Source organism: Vitis vinifera, chromosome 6 (assembly GCF_030704535.1).
Source record: "Vitis vinifera cultivar Pinot Noir 40024 chromosome 6, ASM3070453v1".
Lineage (NCBI taxonomy): Eukaryota > Viridiplantae > Streptophyta > Magnoliopsida > Vitales > Vitaceae > Vitis > Vitis vinifera.
The window spans coordinates 7,693,037-7,709,882 of record NC_081810.1 but is presented as its reverse complement, the minus strand read 5'-3'; the positions used below and the strand labels follow the sequence as shown (position 1 = coordinate 7,709,882).

The following is a 16,846-nucleotide window of genomic DNA, read 5'->3' as shown; positions in this document are numbered from 1 at the left end:
CAATTTTGATGAGGATTTTAGTACTATTATTCTTCTTTTTAACTTTTTTCTTTTTGGTTCCTCTCATTTATTACATATATGTGATACACACTTTTTTATCATTTATAAAAAAGACATTATCAATCGTAAATGATACATTTTTAGATTCCATCAATCTCATTTCTTTATACCCTTCAATAATAATCCTAATTTTATATGCTCTTATTCAATGAAGTGGATCTTACCAATCCAACATACCAAGGGAAAACTAACTTGGCTCGTCAGGCTGGCGTTGAACCAAAATGTTGAGTACTAGGGCTACTACAGCCTACGATGGGTGCGGCAAACTTCAACGTCTCAATCCTCCGCGCCTCCGCTGGCATCACCTATTTTACAGCTGATTTCCGCCTTGCTGACCGTCCGCCTCTGAATGCCACCTTCTCCGCCGGCGTCACTGCCACTACCGGTTTACGAGTCAGATTCCGAGTACCCAACGGAGGACTAGCTCGCGGCGGTTTGACTTCCCCATCGGCCTTGATGCTGCCTCAGAATCCAGTCGCCGGCGACATCTGCGCCGCAGCTCTGACTGGTGCCGCTGCTCTCTCGCTGCTTCGGTTTTGGGGCGAGATTGCGAAAAGAGGATTCTTTGACCAGGTGCTGACTGTTTGGTTTTCCATGTTCGGTGTAGGGAATTTTCTGTTGTGACTGGCCCTCGCGTGGTTGGGTTTCAGAGAAAACACATGAAAAGCGAAAGGAAATAAAAATGAAGTTTTGAGTATTAACAACTTTCTCTTGTTTCTCTTTGTTCTTTTCGAAGAAACAGATAGAAATCTAACTGGAACGGGTTTGACTTTGTTTTTCTTTGGGTGATTCTAAAGGGATTTCAACTTGAATAGCAAATAAACCCTAATGTTGTTAAACTGGTGTCAGATTTTGCTGGATTTGGTAGCTGAGCATGTACAGGGTAGCTGGGTTTAAGGCTTTTTTGAGTTGAGCTGCTGTGAGATTTAATTGCTTAGGATCTCAAATTAAGAACCATTTACATCAGGTTTTGTAATAGAGATTCTCAATTTTAGGATGGGGGTTCATAGGTTGTTTCATGTATATAGAATTTAGAAGTCCTGTGAACACCATGGTCATCGTGCTTCATGAAATTGGTTAATTGTACCAGAAAATTGAACTGAGAATTAATTGATTGAAAGCAAATTGGTTTATGGGTGGTAAACCTTCAGTTTAGTAAGTGAGAAATGGAAAGATTTCATTGAAATTGTTGGTTTGAAAAGTTTCTTAAAAGCTTAATTTTTATCATTGAATTGATGCCCTTGACATGTTGAAGCAAACCTCAGATTGATCAAGGATCTAGCTGATCTCCAAGATTGCCTGTTGCATTCACAGCTTTCATGACGTTGAGATATGCATCCCTTTGAACCTATCCCATATCGTTATGGGATGAATCATGAAATTTGAGCTTCCGTCCATGAAAATTGGGAGGCTTCCATCTTATGAACTACCTGCCTCCTCTTTTTCCTTGCTTCCCCTATCCATGCAACCAGGATGATGTGTTGGAAGTAGTTGTTATTTTGATATCGTAGAAAATTCATTGTTGACCTATATGAACTATTAGGATGGGTTTTAATGACAATAACTTCATTTTTGTAGTGGATCCATGGCAGATCTTACCATAAGTTTGATGGAAAGATCTTATCATTTTTTATGATTATTTTCTTCATCATATATGCAGGAACCCTCTGTTTTACAGATTCCAGGAGGGATTGGATTAATCAAATACATGATTTAATCCCACTCCAGAATACTCCCAGTTCTTATTGCCCAGCAATCATGCTAAAGGGGTTTTACAGCCCTACAAAATAGCGTTTTTCTATGGACAATTTGTTAATTTTTAAATCAAGTGCCATATCTTGGGAACATCATTACTTGTCTTGTACCTTATATATAAAGGTTACTTATTCTTATCTTCTCTTGTTTAGACAGTGGGTAGAAAACTTGTACATATAAGCGTTGGACTGGTTTTCATGCTTTTCTGGCCTTTGTTCAGGTAAGGTCATGTGACAAAAAAGTTTTTCCATAATTTGATATCATATTTGCCTGATGAATTGGTATATACTAATTATTGGTTTATTACAGCTCGGGCCGTCAGGGAGCAGTTTTAGCAGCTCTTATTCCAGGCGTCAATATTATACGGATGCTGCTTTTAGGACTAGGAATATGGAAGGATGAGGCCATTGTCAAGTCAATGAGCAGACATGGAGATCACAGGTCACAATTTTGGAAGAATTCTTATTTCAGGATGTTTCTATTAAAATCCCATTTGCATCTTACGATTAGCTGTCCCTCAAGCCATTCCCCCTTAGTGATGTTTCTGTTTCTATGAACAAGCCTGTCTGGGTGACTTATAAACCGAACTTTTTTAGACTTTTTTCTTATCTCCACTAGTCATAACAAGGAATAGATTTGGTGGCGCTAATCTCCAGCAATGTTGCCACTTCAATTGAGGATATTTCTGGTGTGGGAACCCATTCTACAAGCCATGTTGTAACAGAATGGTGGCTCTGTACAGAGAGTGAACATTTTAATTAAGTCATATTTCTTTCTATTGGTTAGTTGTTTGTTCCTTGACACAAGTTGCTCAATTTCTCATTACCTTGTTCCATGCATCAGGGAACTTCTCAAGGGACCGCTATACTATGCCTCAGCTATTACTCTTGCCTGTGCAATCTATTGGAGAACTTCCCCCATTGCAATTGCTGCAATTTGCAACTTGTGTGCTGGAGATGGTATAGTCCTCAAGAAGACTTGACTTTCTACACAAATGTAAAAAAGGAAGGCCATGCTTGGAACTTTCCTGAACTTATCTTTTTCAATACAACTTGGGCTTATAGACTTTTTTCACCTATTAAATTTTCAGGTTTAGCAGATCTTGTGGGAAGGCGGTTTGGCATTCAGAAAATTCCCTACAACAGAAACAAGTCCTTCTCTGGTAGCCTGGCAATGGCAGTTGCTGGTTTTTTGGCATCTATTGGGTAACTTTGCCTGGCTCCTTCTGTCGCTTTGTTTTTTTGTCACCAAATGAGTCTCTGGATTTCCTAGTAATTAACTAATTAATAATGTTGTAACAGGTACATGCATTATTTTGCCTCATTTGGGTTTATTCAAGAAAGTTGGGAAATGGTTTTCGGTTTCTTGGTTGTTTCTCTTGGCTCAACACTGGTGGAATCACTCCCTATAAGCAGTGAACTTGATGACAACCTCACAATTCCTGTGACTTCTCTATTGTTGGGTACTCTTGTTTTCTAATCTTGAGCATCTTCAGTCTGTGGCTACCTTTTCATTGTGCATCAATCACTTGATTTACAGAACATCTGAAAAATGTAAACTTTTTCTCCAAATCAAAAAAGAGGGGCATTGCATCAGGATGTGGGTTTTGATTCCAGAATGGTGATGGACATCTGTTAACATCTTCCTAAATGTAGCGACATGATAAGACGCTCATTTTCCTTGTTGCATTGCATAAAATTCTTCCTGGGACACTGAAAAATGTGCAAGTTTCTTAGTCACTTCCGATTGAAGTCCTTTTGCCCTCTCGTATAAAATGAATACTATCTCTTTTAGGAGCCTCCAGGATTGACTAGGAAAAAGCGTGTCTTCAATGATATACCAAGGGGACTATGCTACTTGGAATGAGAGAGGAGAGAAGCCTTAAGCCTGAAAGGGTAAAGCCCAGTCCTGCCTCCCTAGACCACCAAGTTAGGATAATGACCAATATATATGTTGGGGTGAGTCCAGCCCTCTCGGAGGAGGGTGGCAAGGGTAAGAAGAGTTAGGAGATAGAACATTTTTTTTAAAATCCTATTGAAATATGATTTATAATCATTTTTAAATTCAAACTATATAATATCTTTTGGGAAATTTGGCCTTTAAATCTTAGATTCTATTTTGAAAATACCTTTTTAATTTAGTAAATATCTTTTTTAACTAAATAATTTGTTGTTTTACTTATTTTTCTATAAACTAGAAAGGTGTCAGCTCATTAGTATTAGTGTGTAGGTTATGGGTTAAAGTATTTGCTTATACGTAAATGTCTCCATAGGTAACAAAACGTAAGGACCAATATTTTCCAAAACTATATTTCAATGGTCATTTCATTTTTTTCCCACAATCTTCACATAAATTGGCAGTGCATCCCAACAAACATACAAGGAGGAAAATAAATAAGGTAAGAAGAAGAGAGACGAAAGAACAGAGTAAAAGCATTGAAGATATATGCAAAGACAATTATTTTATCATAAGAAAACCCTTTTAAGCATAGTGGTATTACTTTGTATTATCTTAAATCTCTCGTGGAAAACATTATCTGTTCTCACACTTCTCTAAGTCTGACCTTCTATGCTTTTGTGCAACGCTTAGAAGCCCTTTAAGGTAACGTAAGAGAGGTTATAAAATAAAGAAAAACCTATAGACCACACGAGATTACATGGGTAAATTCCCCCAACTTGTACATTTACTCTCTATAAAATACAAGACAAAACCTTTCATCAAGACTCCTACAATCTACCTGGTGAGTTCAATTCTTTGAGAAGACACTCATGCCCTCTTTATATAGGCTGGTGGCAACAACCAACCCCACATATCTAGGAAGAAACCCACAAATTGGGTTTTACATTTTCAAGGGTCTTCAATCAACTGTTTCATCCCTTTTGAAATTGTCTTCCCCACTCATGGTGTTGTCACATGTCCAAGCTCGACAGACCCGCTCCATTTCTTCATCTGGTTGAGAGGGATGCTCAGCCCGAGCCAAGTGTCCTGCCCTATGACTCAATCTATGCTTCAACCTACCAGGTCTCTTGCCTCATGACTCAGTCCATGCTTCAACCTACCAGGTCTCCTGCCTCATGAGTCATGACTCAGCCCATGTCTCATCCAATAAGGCACTGGCCCTATATTTTACAAGACTATTGCATGTGTCTCTAGGCAACCTGTGTCTGTGTCAAGCCCCCTCTTCTTAGTCCACACACTTCCCAACCTGCCTTGGCCCATGTTGCTCTCCGTTGGCCCTTAGGTGTGCCAACCATGCTCATGTGCATTTCCCATATCTAGATCAAATCCAAGTTGGAGCAACTAACTTATTATGTTCATTCTATGCCCATACCTCATGTCATTGCGCCCACGTAGAAACTCGAACCTACACATCATTTGTTATTTATTATTATTTTTAATTATATTGTTTATTATTTTATTAAAAATGTTAATAAATTAACTTGAATCTCTCTTACTTTTTTATTATCTTATATTAGGGTTTACAACTTTTGAATTATTTTAGATTTATAGGTTTATCATTTTCCTTCACTTGTTAAGGTATCTTTGCATGTTGGAATTTGAGTTTGTGAGTTATTATTGATGTTAAATTAGTAACAAATGGGTATATTTTAGGGCTTTGAGATATTTAACTTTTGAGATTTTATTTTATTAATTATATGGATTATATAGGATATGTTTAATATATATATATATTTAATAAGCATGAGAACACATGGTAATTAATCATGGAAACCCAAATTAATTGCCCATAGAGTTGCTATGGATTGGTACTCTCCAACCTAATATCGGGATGGGCTAATTTAGCTTAGACACATTGATGGGCGGGTTTGACGCATGCTAGCCTTCTAGCCCGTCCAATTGGCCTAAGTTGTAGCCTTAAACAACACAATGATGAGCCCTTGCTCAGTAGTTGGGGCCACACAATGAGATGCCCATTTACATGGGGTAGTTGCTACCTTTCTACTCAACGAAGAGGCGATTCCGTTTGGAATATTGAGCTAGCTTTTCTGGCCCATGAAGAGTCCCCAATGACCTATACATTGGGCCTTTCTTCGTGTGTGTTTCTAAGTCTGAATACAAGCAGAAATGCTGGAAGACTAAAATTGGTAGTTCATGGAGGAGAGAAAATGAAAGAAAAACTAAGGATTGTTTTTCTGGGCTTTGTTTTAAGATTTAAGGGTGCAATGGTGAAACTTTTACGAGTGATTCCTTCAACTTCTTTCTTCGATCTCATGTTAAAGCTCATGTGGTATAATCTCTCTACCATATTCTTTTGCTTTGTATTCTAAAATGATAAGACTTCCATTTTAAGTACTACTAACATATTTTCACTCGTCTAAATTGTGTGGAAGTTCGTTAATGAGGAGTTGTATGTCCGTTTTTATTGAAATGGAAGAAATCTTCTTTGTGATGAAATATTCGTCACTCCCACAATGGCCTTAACCATTCTTCTACAACCATTCCCCAGAGTACTGAATAAAATTCTTTCACGTAATCATCTATTTTCTTCTACACATGCCCAGTGCTGGAGGTATTTATTGCTAATCGAAGAGATCTCATCCTCAAAAGGACCTTACATTGCTCACCTGAGAAAAATAAACAAATAAAAATGGCTGGTGATTAAATTCTTCTGCAGAATTCGTAAGTCAGAAAAGCTTTTCCCAGAATTCCCAGGAAAAAAAACCCACCATTTGAGCATCCCATAGAGGATCACCCAAACAAACAAAAAAGAAAAAGGAAAAGCCAACCATGAAACGGAATCAGCTCATGATTAGCAAATACCAACCTCGTCGTCTGATTTATCACTGCCGCCCCCCCGTCTAAGAAAAGGCAAAAACACCACAATGGCCAGAAGATAGAGACTAAAAGCAGCGACAACAACAAGCAGCAGGATCTTGCCTTGCAGGGCGTAGCTACCATCTTCCGAGGGGTAGTGAAGATGACCCTCTTGGTATGAACTACCAGGAGCTGCAGCCCATTTCAGCATCGTCTGCCTCATTTCTCTTTATCCAAATGCACACAACTTTTGATGACTGCACTGCATTCTGGCCTCACTTGTTAACGTGAAGATGGTGTGGTTCACGAGGGGCAATTTAAACTGTAGTAGTACTAATAAAGATAATATTCGAGGGGCCCTGTGTCTCTAGTGATATCTTATATCATTCCCATGAAATTTCTTTTATTACTATTATTATATTTACCTTAAGTATTCCCATGCATGGTTTTTGTTTATTAGCAATTTTATTCCTTTTTATTCTAGCATAGGATTTTTTAGACAATGACCATTGAAAATTTAAGATGTTGACTAATCAACCAAAATGTCACAAACAAGTTTGAAAAGGTTTAACTAAAGGCAAGTTAGTTTTTGCAATAGTATAGATTAGGTCAGAAGTTTATAAGTTGAACTAAAATAATTTGAATAATTTTTGAAAACTTGCGAGATCACTCATGTGCTAGTCAAAAAGCACTTAAGCACTGAAACCAACGTTCAAACACTTACTTAAGCACACAAAGTGCTCAATCAATGGGTTAGTTCCCTTGAATGTTTGATCCAAAGATTGCCAAATTTTGGCACTCTAATTTTTGGGAAATTGAAATTTTAATTTTGGGAAACTTTGTTTATGATACTTTAGGTTTTTAGACCTATACATAACTTACTCAATTATGTTTTATAGTTTGATGCTTCTATTCTACAAAAACCCTAACTTATCCTATCATTCTCAAAAACTCTTAAAGATTTAATGAACAAATTATGGATTATTGAATAAACTTGCATCCCCTTAAGAGTTAAGGCAAATCCATTAGAGTACTTGAGGTGTTGTGTCGTGAACATGGATAGTAGTTTAGGTGTTGAAGCGTAAGTTTTAAATAGCATTTGTCAAGTAAAATTATGTATTATAATCTCAAATAATAAATTATTCATTTAAGGTCTTAAACTATGGTTTTTTATCCTCACATTTTGTACAAGAGTTTTCCACATAAAATCCTTGTGTCATTTATAATTATTAAATAAATTCTTATTAGATGTAAATGAATAAAACAAATAAAATATTTGAGATTAAAAATAAATTAATTATTTTAACTTAATACTTAAAGTTAGTTATGATATTAAGTTATTTTATCAAATATATTTAATTTACTTAATAATTTAAATTAAGCTATTAAATCACTTTTTAAGTCTTTAAATTGATTTAGCAACCGACATCTTACATTGAAAAATGGCTTTTAAACAATTATGAAAAATAAATGCTTTAAGAACCTAAAAGGATAATAAAGGACAAAAAAGCATAAAATAAAAATGAAAGGAGACACCCAACCTTCTTTTACTTTTGAATCATTGAAACAAGACAGAGTGACATTATGAATACACTAGATTGGACATATATAAATGATTTCCCTAACTCAAATGCCAAAATTAAAGATATCAGTATGATTCTAAGGATTTGGTTTTCGATCCTAATGGGCCTTCAGTTTAGCATGGCCCGTGTTCCTTCTAATGATTCACCAGGCCCAAGAAAAAAATTCAATCCAGGTGGCGTCCTCTGATTTGGTTTCAAGATGAGGCTTGCCTAGGCCCACCTCACCAGATCCTAACCCAAGACCAAACTCCTCCCCCCCACGGCAAAGGCGAGAAAGGGAAGGGAAGAACCTGTGTGTGTCTCTCTGTCCCTCTAGAATTCACGCAGAGGCATTCATAATTCTCTGTAAGCTCCCTCTCTGTCTCATTCACATAGGGAGTAGGCTCGATCTGTGAATTCATTATGGGGTTTGGAAGTTTTGGTTTGGTTTTTGATATATTACATTATACATTCTTGTTAAAATCTTCAGCTGATAAGCAAATTCAATTCCAATTCTTGGTTATCTCTTTTGTTATCATTGAATTTCATCCCTCTCATGGTTGTCTGAATCAATTTCATATGGAAATTTCTGGGTCTTGTCATTCCTTTGATTTATGGCTTTATTGGATTCTGACCCAAATCATCTTTTTGTTTTCCCAGTTGCCAATCAAAGTGGCTTGAATAGTTAATTATTTATTTGTTTTTGTGTTTTTGGGGAAAATGGGAAACTTTATTAACAAGAGGACACGGGTCATAGGCTCTGATCTAAGCAATGTATGCAATTGGGTTATGATGACGTTACAAGAAATAGACCTGTTGATGACGAATAGTGGGCAATTTTGGATGGCTTAGTTATATGTCTATTGGTCTAATGTTGCTAATGAGGTTGTAGAGATCAAGTGATTGAGCCTTAGTTTCTGATGAAATAAGGATGTGTTATGATGGTTGATTGCATATAATGTGATACAAAAATAATGAACTAGTTTGAATGCTCTCTTGTAGGTTATTTGTATTCTGTAATGTGGTAGGGAGGTTCTTTTTAGATCTCAGAAGAACAAGGGAGGGCAAAGGAGAATTACATGTAAAGGATGATTCCTTTCTCAAACTATTTTCAGCATTTTCCTGTTCTTTCCTTCATTCTTTCAAGATCAAAATCAAGCCTCAATGTCGCTTCACCTGGATTATTCTATCACTTTGTTCTTCTACTGTTCTGGATTAGTTCTTTTTTTCTTTTCTTTTTTTAATGATTTGGATCCATAATTATGGAAAATATGAATGAGAACCAGAGAAAATAGATAAACTCATAATAACTTTTAGTATTTGGAAATGGGAACAAGAAAAGAACCTTCACATGACAAAGTATTGATAGATTTGTATATCTTGTTTGTGGTCTCTTTGGTCAAAATCTCAATTTTACCATCATATGAGATTGTGTAGTGCTCAAATGGATCCATTTTGCCCTTCTAATGGTATCTTTGCTTGACTAAGAGTTGCTTTTTTCCTGGTGAGATCAAGTATTTATTGTTTAAAATTTTCATCCCCTGGATTGTTGATGCCTCCCATCAATCATTATGTTGAAATATTGAATTTATATCCTTATTAGTCTCTGTTTTGCCCCTTTACAAGATCCTTGTCTTCATGCATTTTAATCAGTAATTCATTTTAGATGCAACTTGGGTAGGTTTATTTTATCTTTGTTTGCTTATCTAAAATTCTCCACATTGTTCTCTGATTAACTCATTTTTTATGGCTCATTTGCTATTTTGATATGGTGTCCTGTTTGCAAGGTTATTGAGCTGTTCTGGCTTCAACTGAGGCTCTTGGTGTACCGGACCTAGTAACCTTGCTCTAAAACTCATGTCAGCACCAAACGAGGATACTATGTCCAGTCAGGTATTTCTTTCCATTTACTGTGACACAGAAATTTAAAAGAGAAAGGGAAAAAGAACTGTCCAACTAGCTGTGGATGATTTGTGGTTAGAAGTTTTACTGCAAGAAATGCAATGATGACCTCTAGAATCTTAGCTTGAGATCTATCTGACACCTTTTGTTCAACACTAAGTAATATGATGATCTCCAAAGTCTTGATTTCAGATCTTACTGGTGCTCTCCTTACAGCAGTAGGCTGGGGAAGACATCAGTTTCCCCATTCTGCATACAGCACGAGGGAAGAAAATACTTCCATCATGCAGGGTTTTGGGGATAGGGGGATTTTTGGGGTTTAGACTCACTGTTATAAGTCCAATGAAGGATTTTTTTTAAAGAGAAATTTTCCTCTTGGTACATGAATAACCATCTGTTACTTGTTTTTTCTTTCATTTTCTGTTGTTCAGAATCTACTTTTATTCTTTGGCTTTGTTTTTTATTTTAACTGATTGAAAGAGAGAGATATTGTTTAGTTTGTATAATCTTACTAAAGCATTTTTTATTCTGTAGCAAGAGATGTTGGTTCTAAAAAAATCTCTGGGCTCCAATATTCTGTTCACATTTCTGTTTCTAATCACTAGCCTCCTCATAGAATTGAATTGGCCAATATTCTGTTCACAATTAACCAAACTTCCCTCTGAATGAGGAAAAGAAAAGAGCAGGAGACTGCAGTCATTTTATATGTCTTGTAGATAATAAGAGCATACACATCATTGCTATTTGTAGCCCTGATTCCATCCTGAGGAGTGGCTTCCATTAAAATAGACACTGAAATAATGATGGTTAACTTTCTATATTATCTGTTTGGTGTTGAATAAAAGATAGTGTGTATGGATGCATATTCCACCTGAAATTTGCTTGTGTTTGCAGCTTTCATCCCATTTTTTTGGGGATCTTCTTGATTCCATTATTGTTGATGTTGCATCTGAGTGTCATCGGATAGCAAGGCTGGGCCTTGATCGAAATCTGGAAGAAGAGGAAGAAGAATTGAGGTTGTCAGCACAAGCCCGAGTAAGGGTAGCTGATCCTAGTAACAGTGGTGAAGCAAATAGCAAGTATGTGGTTGACATATTTGGACAATCTCATCCTGCCATAGCGAGTGAAATATTTGAATGCATGAACTGTGGACGATCAATCATGGCTGGAAGGTTTGCTCCTCATTTGGAAAAGTGCATGGGAAAGGTCATTCTCTTCACCTTGATACCTTAATCTGTATCCCACTTCTTCAATTTGATAAAACTAAATTCATGGTGAGAGACATTTTATCTGTTTCCATTGTCGGTAAAATCCCATTTTGTGATTCCTACCATGGAAAACTTTTGGTAGACTGTGTGTTCCATTTCTGAATTACTACTACCATGCTGACTACAGGGTAGGAAGGCTCGTCTCAAAGCAACAAGAAGTAGCACAGCTGCACAGAACCGGTACTCACGAGGCAGTCCTGTTTCCTCATACTCCCCTTATTCAAATTCCACCAGCACAAGCCGGCTATCGAATGGAACACCTGGTGTTGGAGGTGAGGAGTACTCCAATGGCACATTGGAAGAGCCGTGAAACAAACTTGAAGAAATGTCACAGACCATCACTTGGTTGATAGACTACAAGTTATGGTTTTTCTGTTTCTTCTGAGGGATATTTGACATGGGCACTGAGGGGTTTAGGGGCTTTGGTGTCATTGCAGCATAATATCTTGAAACACTGCAAATCACACTTCTTTTCTTTGTTTGGAAGCCATTGTAAGGAAGAATTAACTCTTGAAGTAAGATTGCCACAATATAGTTATACCAGTACCAGTTTCTTCATGTTCCACTCCTCTAAACTGAAAGTGTAATTTAATTGCTAAGATGTTCATAAATTCAAAAGGGTCATTTCATAGGGTTAAAAAATTTCCGTTGCCGGGACTTGAACCCGGGTCTTTCGGGTGAGAGCCGAATATCCTAACCAACTAGACTACAACGGATTGATGCTTGTGGAGGGAAATGCAATTACTTGTTACATACCTTTAGAAACATCTACAGCCTGACCATTTTTATTAAATTAAACCTTATTATGTATTACATGTGTCTCAAGCTAGTCGTACAAAAAACTGCTTTGAAGCAGTAGCGCAATATAGTATGAAATGGCCCATGTACTATTCTCCATGGGGTCTGGCATTGCAAGAAGAGCCATAAAAGCACTAGTGATGGGTGGGGTCATATAATCAATAGATTTTGAAAATTACAATTCATGGTAGTCCGTTTTGATCTGAAGTTACTTCTTCATTTCAGTCGGTCATCCTCAATCCACAGTTAAGACAAGCATGCAAAAAAAAAAAAAAAAACAAACACGCAAAAGAATACCACATTGCAATAGCTATGATGGTGCCATGGATTATTCATATTTCATGCACACTTCTACCCAGATCAAAAAATTATAAAAGGGACGAGCAGCTCTGAGTATTAGTATAACATAAAAACCATATATACAAATGCCAACCCAGTTAAAACATGGCTGCAGTGTCCTTGGCATTCACTGAGACCTCTTACCATTTCTATGGAAATAGCATTTCAGCCATAGAAGAAAAAAGGGGGGGAAAAACAAACAGAGATTGCTGTCTCAGAAGAGTTCCCAAGTCCTATCACATATCTCTTTATACATATATACCTCAAAGTCAGTTACACAAACCCAACAAGAGGGCTAGTCAAAGAGTTCCCAGTCCTGAGTTATTTTCGTAGAAGATTGCAATGGGGTTGGAGCGCTCAAGCTTCCTATTCCTGACTCAAAGGCCACCCATTTGGTAGTCACCGACACTGCATTGGTACTGTTGTTAAAAGGATTGGAGTTTCTTGCCTTTAGATTGTCTAGTGTGTCCACAAAGCTCTGAATACGACAAACCTGCATGGAAGTTGACAAATATGATGTTAATGGATGTTTCCATCATTGTTCTTGGTAAAGGTTTAGTTAAATTAGCTGATTTATGATATTCTATGTGGCTTTTCTTTTTCAGTATCCTGCAAATACTCCAAATTTAGGGTGGACCACCCAAGTGTTTATGGTACTCAATTAACATGAAGGACCAATTGTATGGGAAACCATCAACTAAAGTCCAGCCATGCCGAAAGGTGATGCCTGCTCATCAAATAAACTTGATTCACTCACTATGTCAATCATGGTGAGGGATGACATGAGGAACAGTCATGGTTTATCAACTCACATGGGCAGGAAAAATTTGCAGTTTTGTATCTAGTTGACTGCCATTCTCTGGATATTTTCCCAAGTTGAAGGCCAAATTTAGTTACTAAACAGTTCAGTAGAGACACCAACATTTTACCCCTAAACTGAGCAACTAACACATGGTTTTTATAAGAAACTTACTGGAGAATTTGAGCTACAGAAATTTGGAGAGTACTCAGCTTAGTTGGAATAGTGCCTTTCCATATAGGTTAGGTACAAAAATCCAGAGAAGAAACAGAATTTGATCTAGCGTGATTTGTCTTGAATACCAGGTATGTTATCTTCAACTTTGATTATTTATGAACAATTATGCAATAATTGCAATATGAGATGGTAGTTCCATATTAAGCCAACACATGTATGCCACTTCAATATGTTAAGGGATTTTCCTCCTCTTTCTTTTTCCTCCTTTTGTTTTACTTTAACAGATTCAGTCACAGGGTTTAGTCTATTATCACATACAAGGTGAAAAATGATCAACCATTCCATTTCAGGGAAAAAGACTTCAGTAGTTTCCATAGACATTATCAAGAAGATGATACGCATATAGAGGGCCTCTCACTCACATTTTTTAATGAGTAAAGAATCAGGAAAAGATGTATTGTCAATAACCACAAGAGGTAAGCAATCAAGGATGCATCAATTTATACTTATATTCTACATGGGATCCAAAATGCTCCCATGTTAGGTTTTTCAGTCATTGAAAATGGACAGTTCACAGTTTTACTATACCTTGTTTGTAGAAGTGTGTTTATAATTAGAAAAAAAAAAACTACACAAAGGAAGAAGCATCAATAGAAGCCGGGCTCTGACTCAAGAAGCAACACAACTTGTTAGGAACGTGGATTTGGTTATCAAGATTCAATAAGGGCAATTGACAATGTATAATAGGCACCGAAAAAATAGTACCAAGGAAATCAAAAGAGCAAGCATAGATGCAAAATCAACTAACCTCAATCCGTCTCTGTACTTTTGCTTCTCCATCAGCCTCAATAGTATCCAATTGAAGCAACTGAACCATAAGCAACTCTGTCAATACAACAAATTCCTTGTCCACAACCTTATTGCCACCACGAACAGCTCTCTCCAAGGCAACAATCTATAAAAATTATTAACACATAAATAAGTTTCCAATGGCATCACACAGAAAATTTCCATCTCACTCTGGGGATTCAAACCTTTTCTGAGAGCTTGTCGACCTCTACTCTGACTAGAGCGACAGCTTCATAGGCTTTTAATATGCCCTGATCTTTCTTCATTTCCTCAAGCTTCTTCTCTTTGCTAGCTGGGTCCTCTAATAGTATCACCTTGGACATTTCTTTTACACCCACCATGTGCAAGCATTCATCATTTTCCTTTTCTTTCCCTCTAAACAAAAGTCTCTGCTCCTTAGGCTCCAGACCAGTCTCATGGGCAAGAACCCTTTTCAGATCCCCTTCCATTAGACCAAATAGAGCAGTTGTGCATCAATTTTAGAATTTATAAAAATTTAAGTGTTGCAGCCTATCTCACCACACAAACCCCAGTTGCCACAGTCCAACACACCAAACAACGAAGCGAAATCCCGATAACCCACAGGAAATTAAGTAATGTGTGTAAGAAAGAGAAATAATAATATAGAAAGAGAAGCAAGCACAGCAAAAAATTCACTAATCAAGGTGAATAACAGAGGTGAATTACCTTCCAAAGTACTGTTTTAAGAGAAAAAACAAACTAAACACAAATTCCAACAAACTAGAGGGGAAAAACACAATGCTGTTTCTTCAAGCTCCCCACCACCTATAATTGAAGGCAGTCCCTAATGCTGGAGCTACTTAATGATGTTATGATTCCTCATCAAACTTCACAGCCTACATAGTAAATCTTTACTCAATTTTCTTCCAGAAAAGAGGAAGGCATCAGAACAATTCATTATCATGGTTTCTTAGCTTTTTTAGATAGAAGAAGAGAGTTACAGAGAAATTACAAAGGAAATGAGGAACCCCATATAAGAGAATCCCTTCAGAAGTAAATAAAAAACTTGCTTTCCTAAAAGAGTCCCTCTCAAATAGAAGAAAAATAAATATAGCATTTAAAATGACTACATTTTCTTTTCTACTAGCACTTGGTCAAGTATCATTTACAAGTTTTATCATCATTTTTTGGTGATGACCCCTAATCATTCACTACTTTGACAGCGTTCTAAAGAAAAAAAAAAAAAATTGTTCATTGAAACCCTATGGAAATTAAGACAGAAAATCTTCATTGGCCATAGTACCAAATGCCCATTGATTAAAGCAAGTAAACTCCAATGTCAAAGAGGGAAAAGGAATCTAGAGTTGAAACAAAAAGGAAGCAAAAAAGGTAATAATAATAATCCTCTAAAAGCTCTGTTTAAATCCATTACAGAAAGGATAAAAAACAATGGGAGAGGGAATGGCAAAAAAAAAAATCCAATTCACAATCACATCAAAAGGGAATTTTTAAAAGCTGTACATTAAGGGGAAAGTCACCGGAGGACAATATCCCAATTCAACTGTACCATCAAGTAAAAACCCCAAATGGGGGAAAATAGACATAGCAGATTAGTTACTAGGCAACACCACCCCTTCTGATACAGAATCCAAATGAAGTAAATACACACAAAAAACAAAATAAAATTAAAAATACATATAAAATGTGATGATTACCAAAAGTAGACTGAGCAGGGATGGTGATATAGTGATGATAAGAACCATGGGAGACCTTGATCTTGATCATAGGACTAGAAGCAGCATCCCCAGCATTCCTCTTTTGGACAAGCATACCACCAGGCCTGAGTTCCCAATCAATCTCCTCTTTGCACACATTGCCCACAACCCCTTTACAACTTGATTTTCTCATACTCCAAATGAAATGAAAATTCCTAAAATAGATTCAGAAGAAAATAGGAAAATAGAAATTTTTTTCAAAAAAAAAAAAAAAGTGGGTGAAGTTGGTAGAAAGAGAGAGAGGTGAGAGGTTTCTGTAATGGAAGAGGAAGGTTTGAGTAGTAAGTAAACAAGAGGGTTTGAGGCCACTATTGACAAGGACAGTGACCTTTCAACAGCCTATAAGAGGGAGCGGTTGGTCGGTTGCAACATAAAAGTGGGTGGAAATGGTATGTGTTTGATACACTGGAATTAAACTCTCTAGGAACATAGAATCCAGATGTTAACAGATTACAGATGTAGCCCCTCACCTGCATGGGATTTTGAAGGATGTACTGGTCCACAGCAGTCCTGTGGTCAGCCATGTCCTGTTCTCGATGAGATCGAGGGTCCCTTGCTTTCATTTTCCATTATAATTTGCAGCCTTTTTCTGAGTGTTATTGTTGGTTGACAACTGTGGGAGATACTTGGCACCCACAATTGGATGTGCCCCTCTATTATGAGATGTCCCATGTCCAAGCCTTGGGGCTCAAAGACCAGCCAGTCTCACAATTAATTCCCATTATTGCCTACCCACAAGTCAAGAACAAAAAACCCAGTTCTCCCTCTTCCATTAAACACCATCCTCACATTCAGATTCATGAACAGGAAATGAAGAAAACTGGG

At 37.0% G+C, this 16,846-nt stretch overlaps 3 protein-coding genes and 1 non-coding gene across 5 annotated transcripts; 2 read left to right on the top strand and 2 right to left on the bottom strand.

Moving 5' to 3' along the window:
- Nucleotides 1-143: 143 nt before the first annotated feature.
- Nucleotides 144-3,410, top strand: LOC100265588 (farnesol kinase, chloroplastic). Its single transcript, XM_002278544.5, has 6 exons — nucleotides 144-633; nucleotides 1,968-2,035; nucleotides 2,125-2,256; nucleotides 2,659-2,774; nucleotides 2,906-3,020; nucleotides 3,117-3,410. The coding sequence occupies exons 1-6, from the start codon at nucleotides 313-315 to the stop codon at nucleotides 3,292-3,294; spliced, it is 930 nt and encodes a 309-aa protein (XP_002278580.2). The 5' UTR covers nucleotides 144-312; the 3' UTR covers nucleotides 3,295-3,410.
- A 4,844-nt stretch (nucleotides 3,411-8,254) lies between these two features.
- On the top strand, nucleotides 8,255-11,881 carry LOC100854968 (SAGA-associated factor 11). Of its 2 annotated transcripts, XM_010652579.3 has the most exons (5): nucleotides 8,412-8,519; nucleotides 9,156-9,234; nucleotides 9,941-10,046; nucleotides 10,950-11,261; nucleotides 11,451-11,881. In XM_010652579.3, the coding sequence occupies exons 3-5, from the start codon at nucleotides 10,011-10,013 to the stop codon at nucleotides 11,631-11,633; spliced, it is 531 nt and encodes a 176-aa protein (XP_010650881.1). In that variant the 5' UTR covers nucleotides 8,412-8,519; nucleotides 9,156-9,234; nucleotides 9,941-10,010; the 3' UTR covers nucleotides 11,634-11,881. The 2 variants fall into 2 exon arrangements, with proteins under 2 accessions (XP_003632167.1, XP_010650881.1); XM_003632119.4 differs by lacking the exon at nucleotides 9,156-9,234 and having other exon boundaries at nucleotides 8,255-8,519.
- An 85-nt stretch (nucleotides 11,882-11,966) lies between these two features.
- On the bottom strand, nucleotides 11,967-12,039 carry TRNAE-CUC (transfer RNA glutamic acid (anticodon CUC)). Its single transcript has one exon. It is a non-coding gene; the product is annotated as a tRNA-Glu (tRNA).
- A 376-nt stretch (nucleotides 12,040-12,415) lies between these two features.
- LOC100260376 (BAG family molecular chaperone regulator 4) lies at nucleotides 12,416-16,341 on the bottom strand. The gene is made up of 4 exons (XM_002278563.5): nucleotides 15,962-16,341; nucleotides 14,471-14,727; nucleotides 14,245-14,391; nucleotides 12,416-12,953 (listed from the first exon to the last, which is right to left on the bottom strand). The coding sequence occupies exons 1-4, from the start codon at nucleotides 16,152-16,154 to the stop codon at nucleotides 12,756-12,758; spliced, it is 795 nt and encodes a 264-aa protein (XP_002278599.2). The 5' UTR covers nucleotides 16,155-16,341; the 3' UTR covers nucleotides 12,416-12,755.
- Between the last annotated feature and the right edge of the window lie 505 nt (nucleotides 16,342-16,846).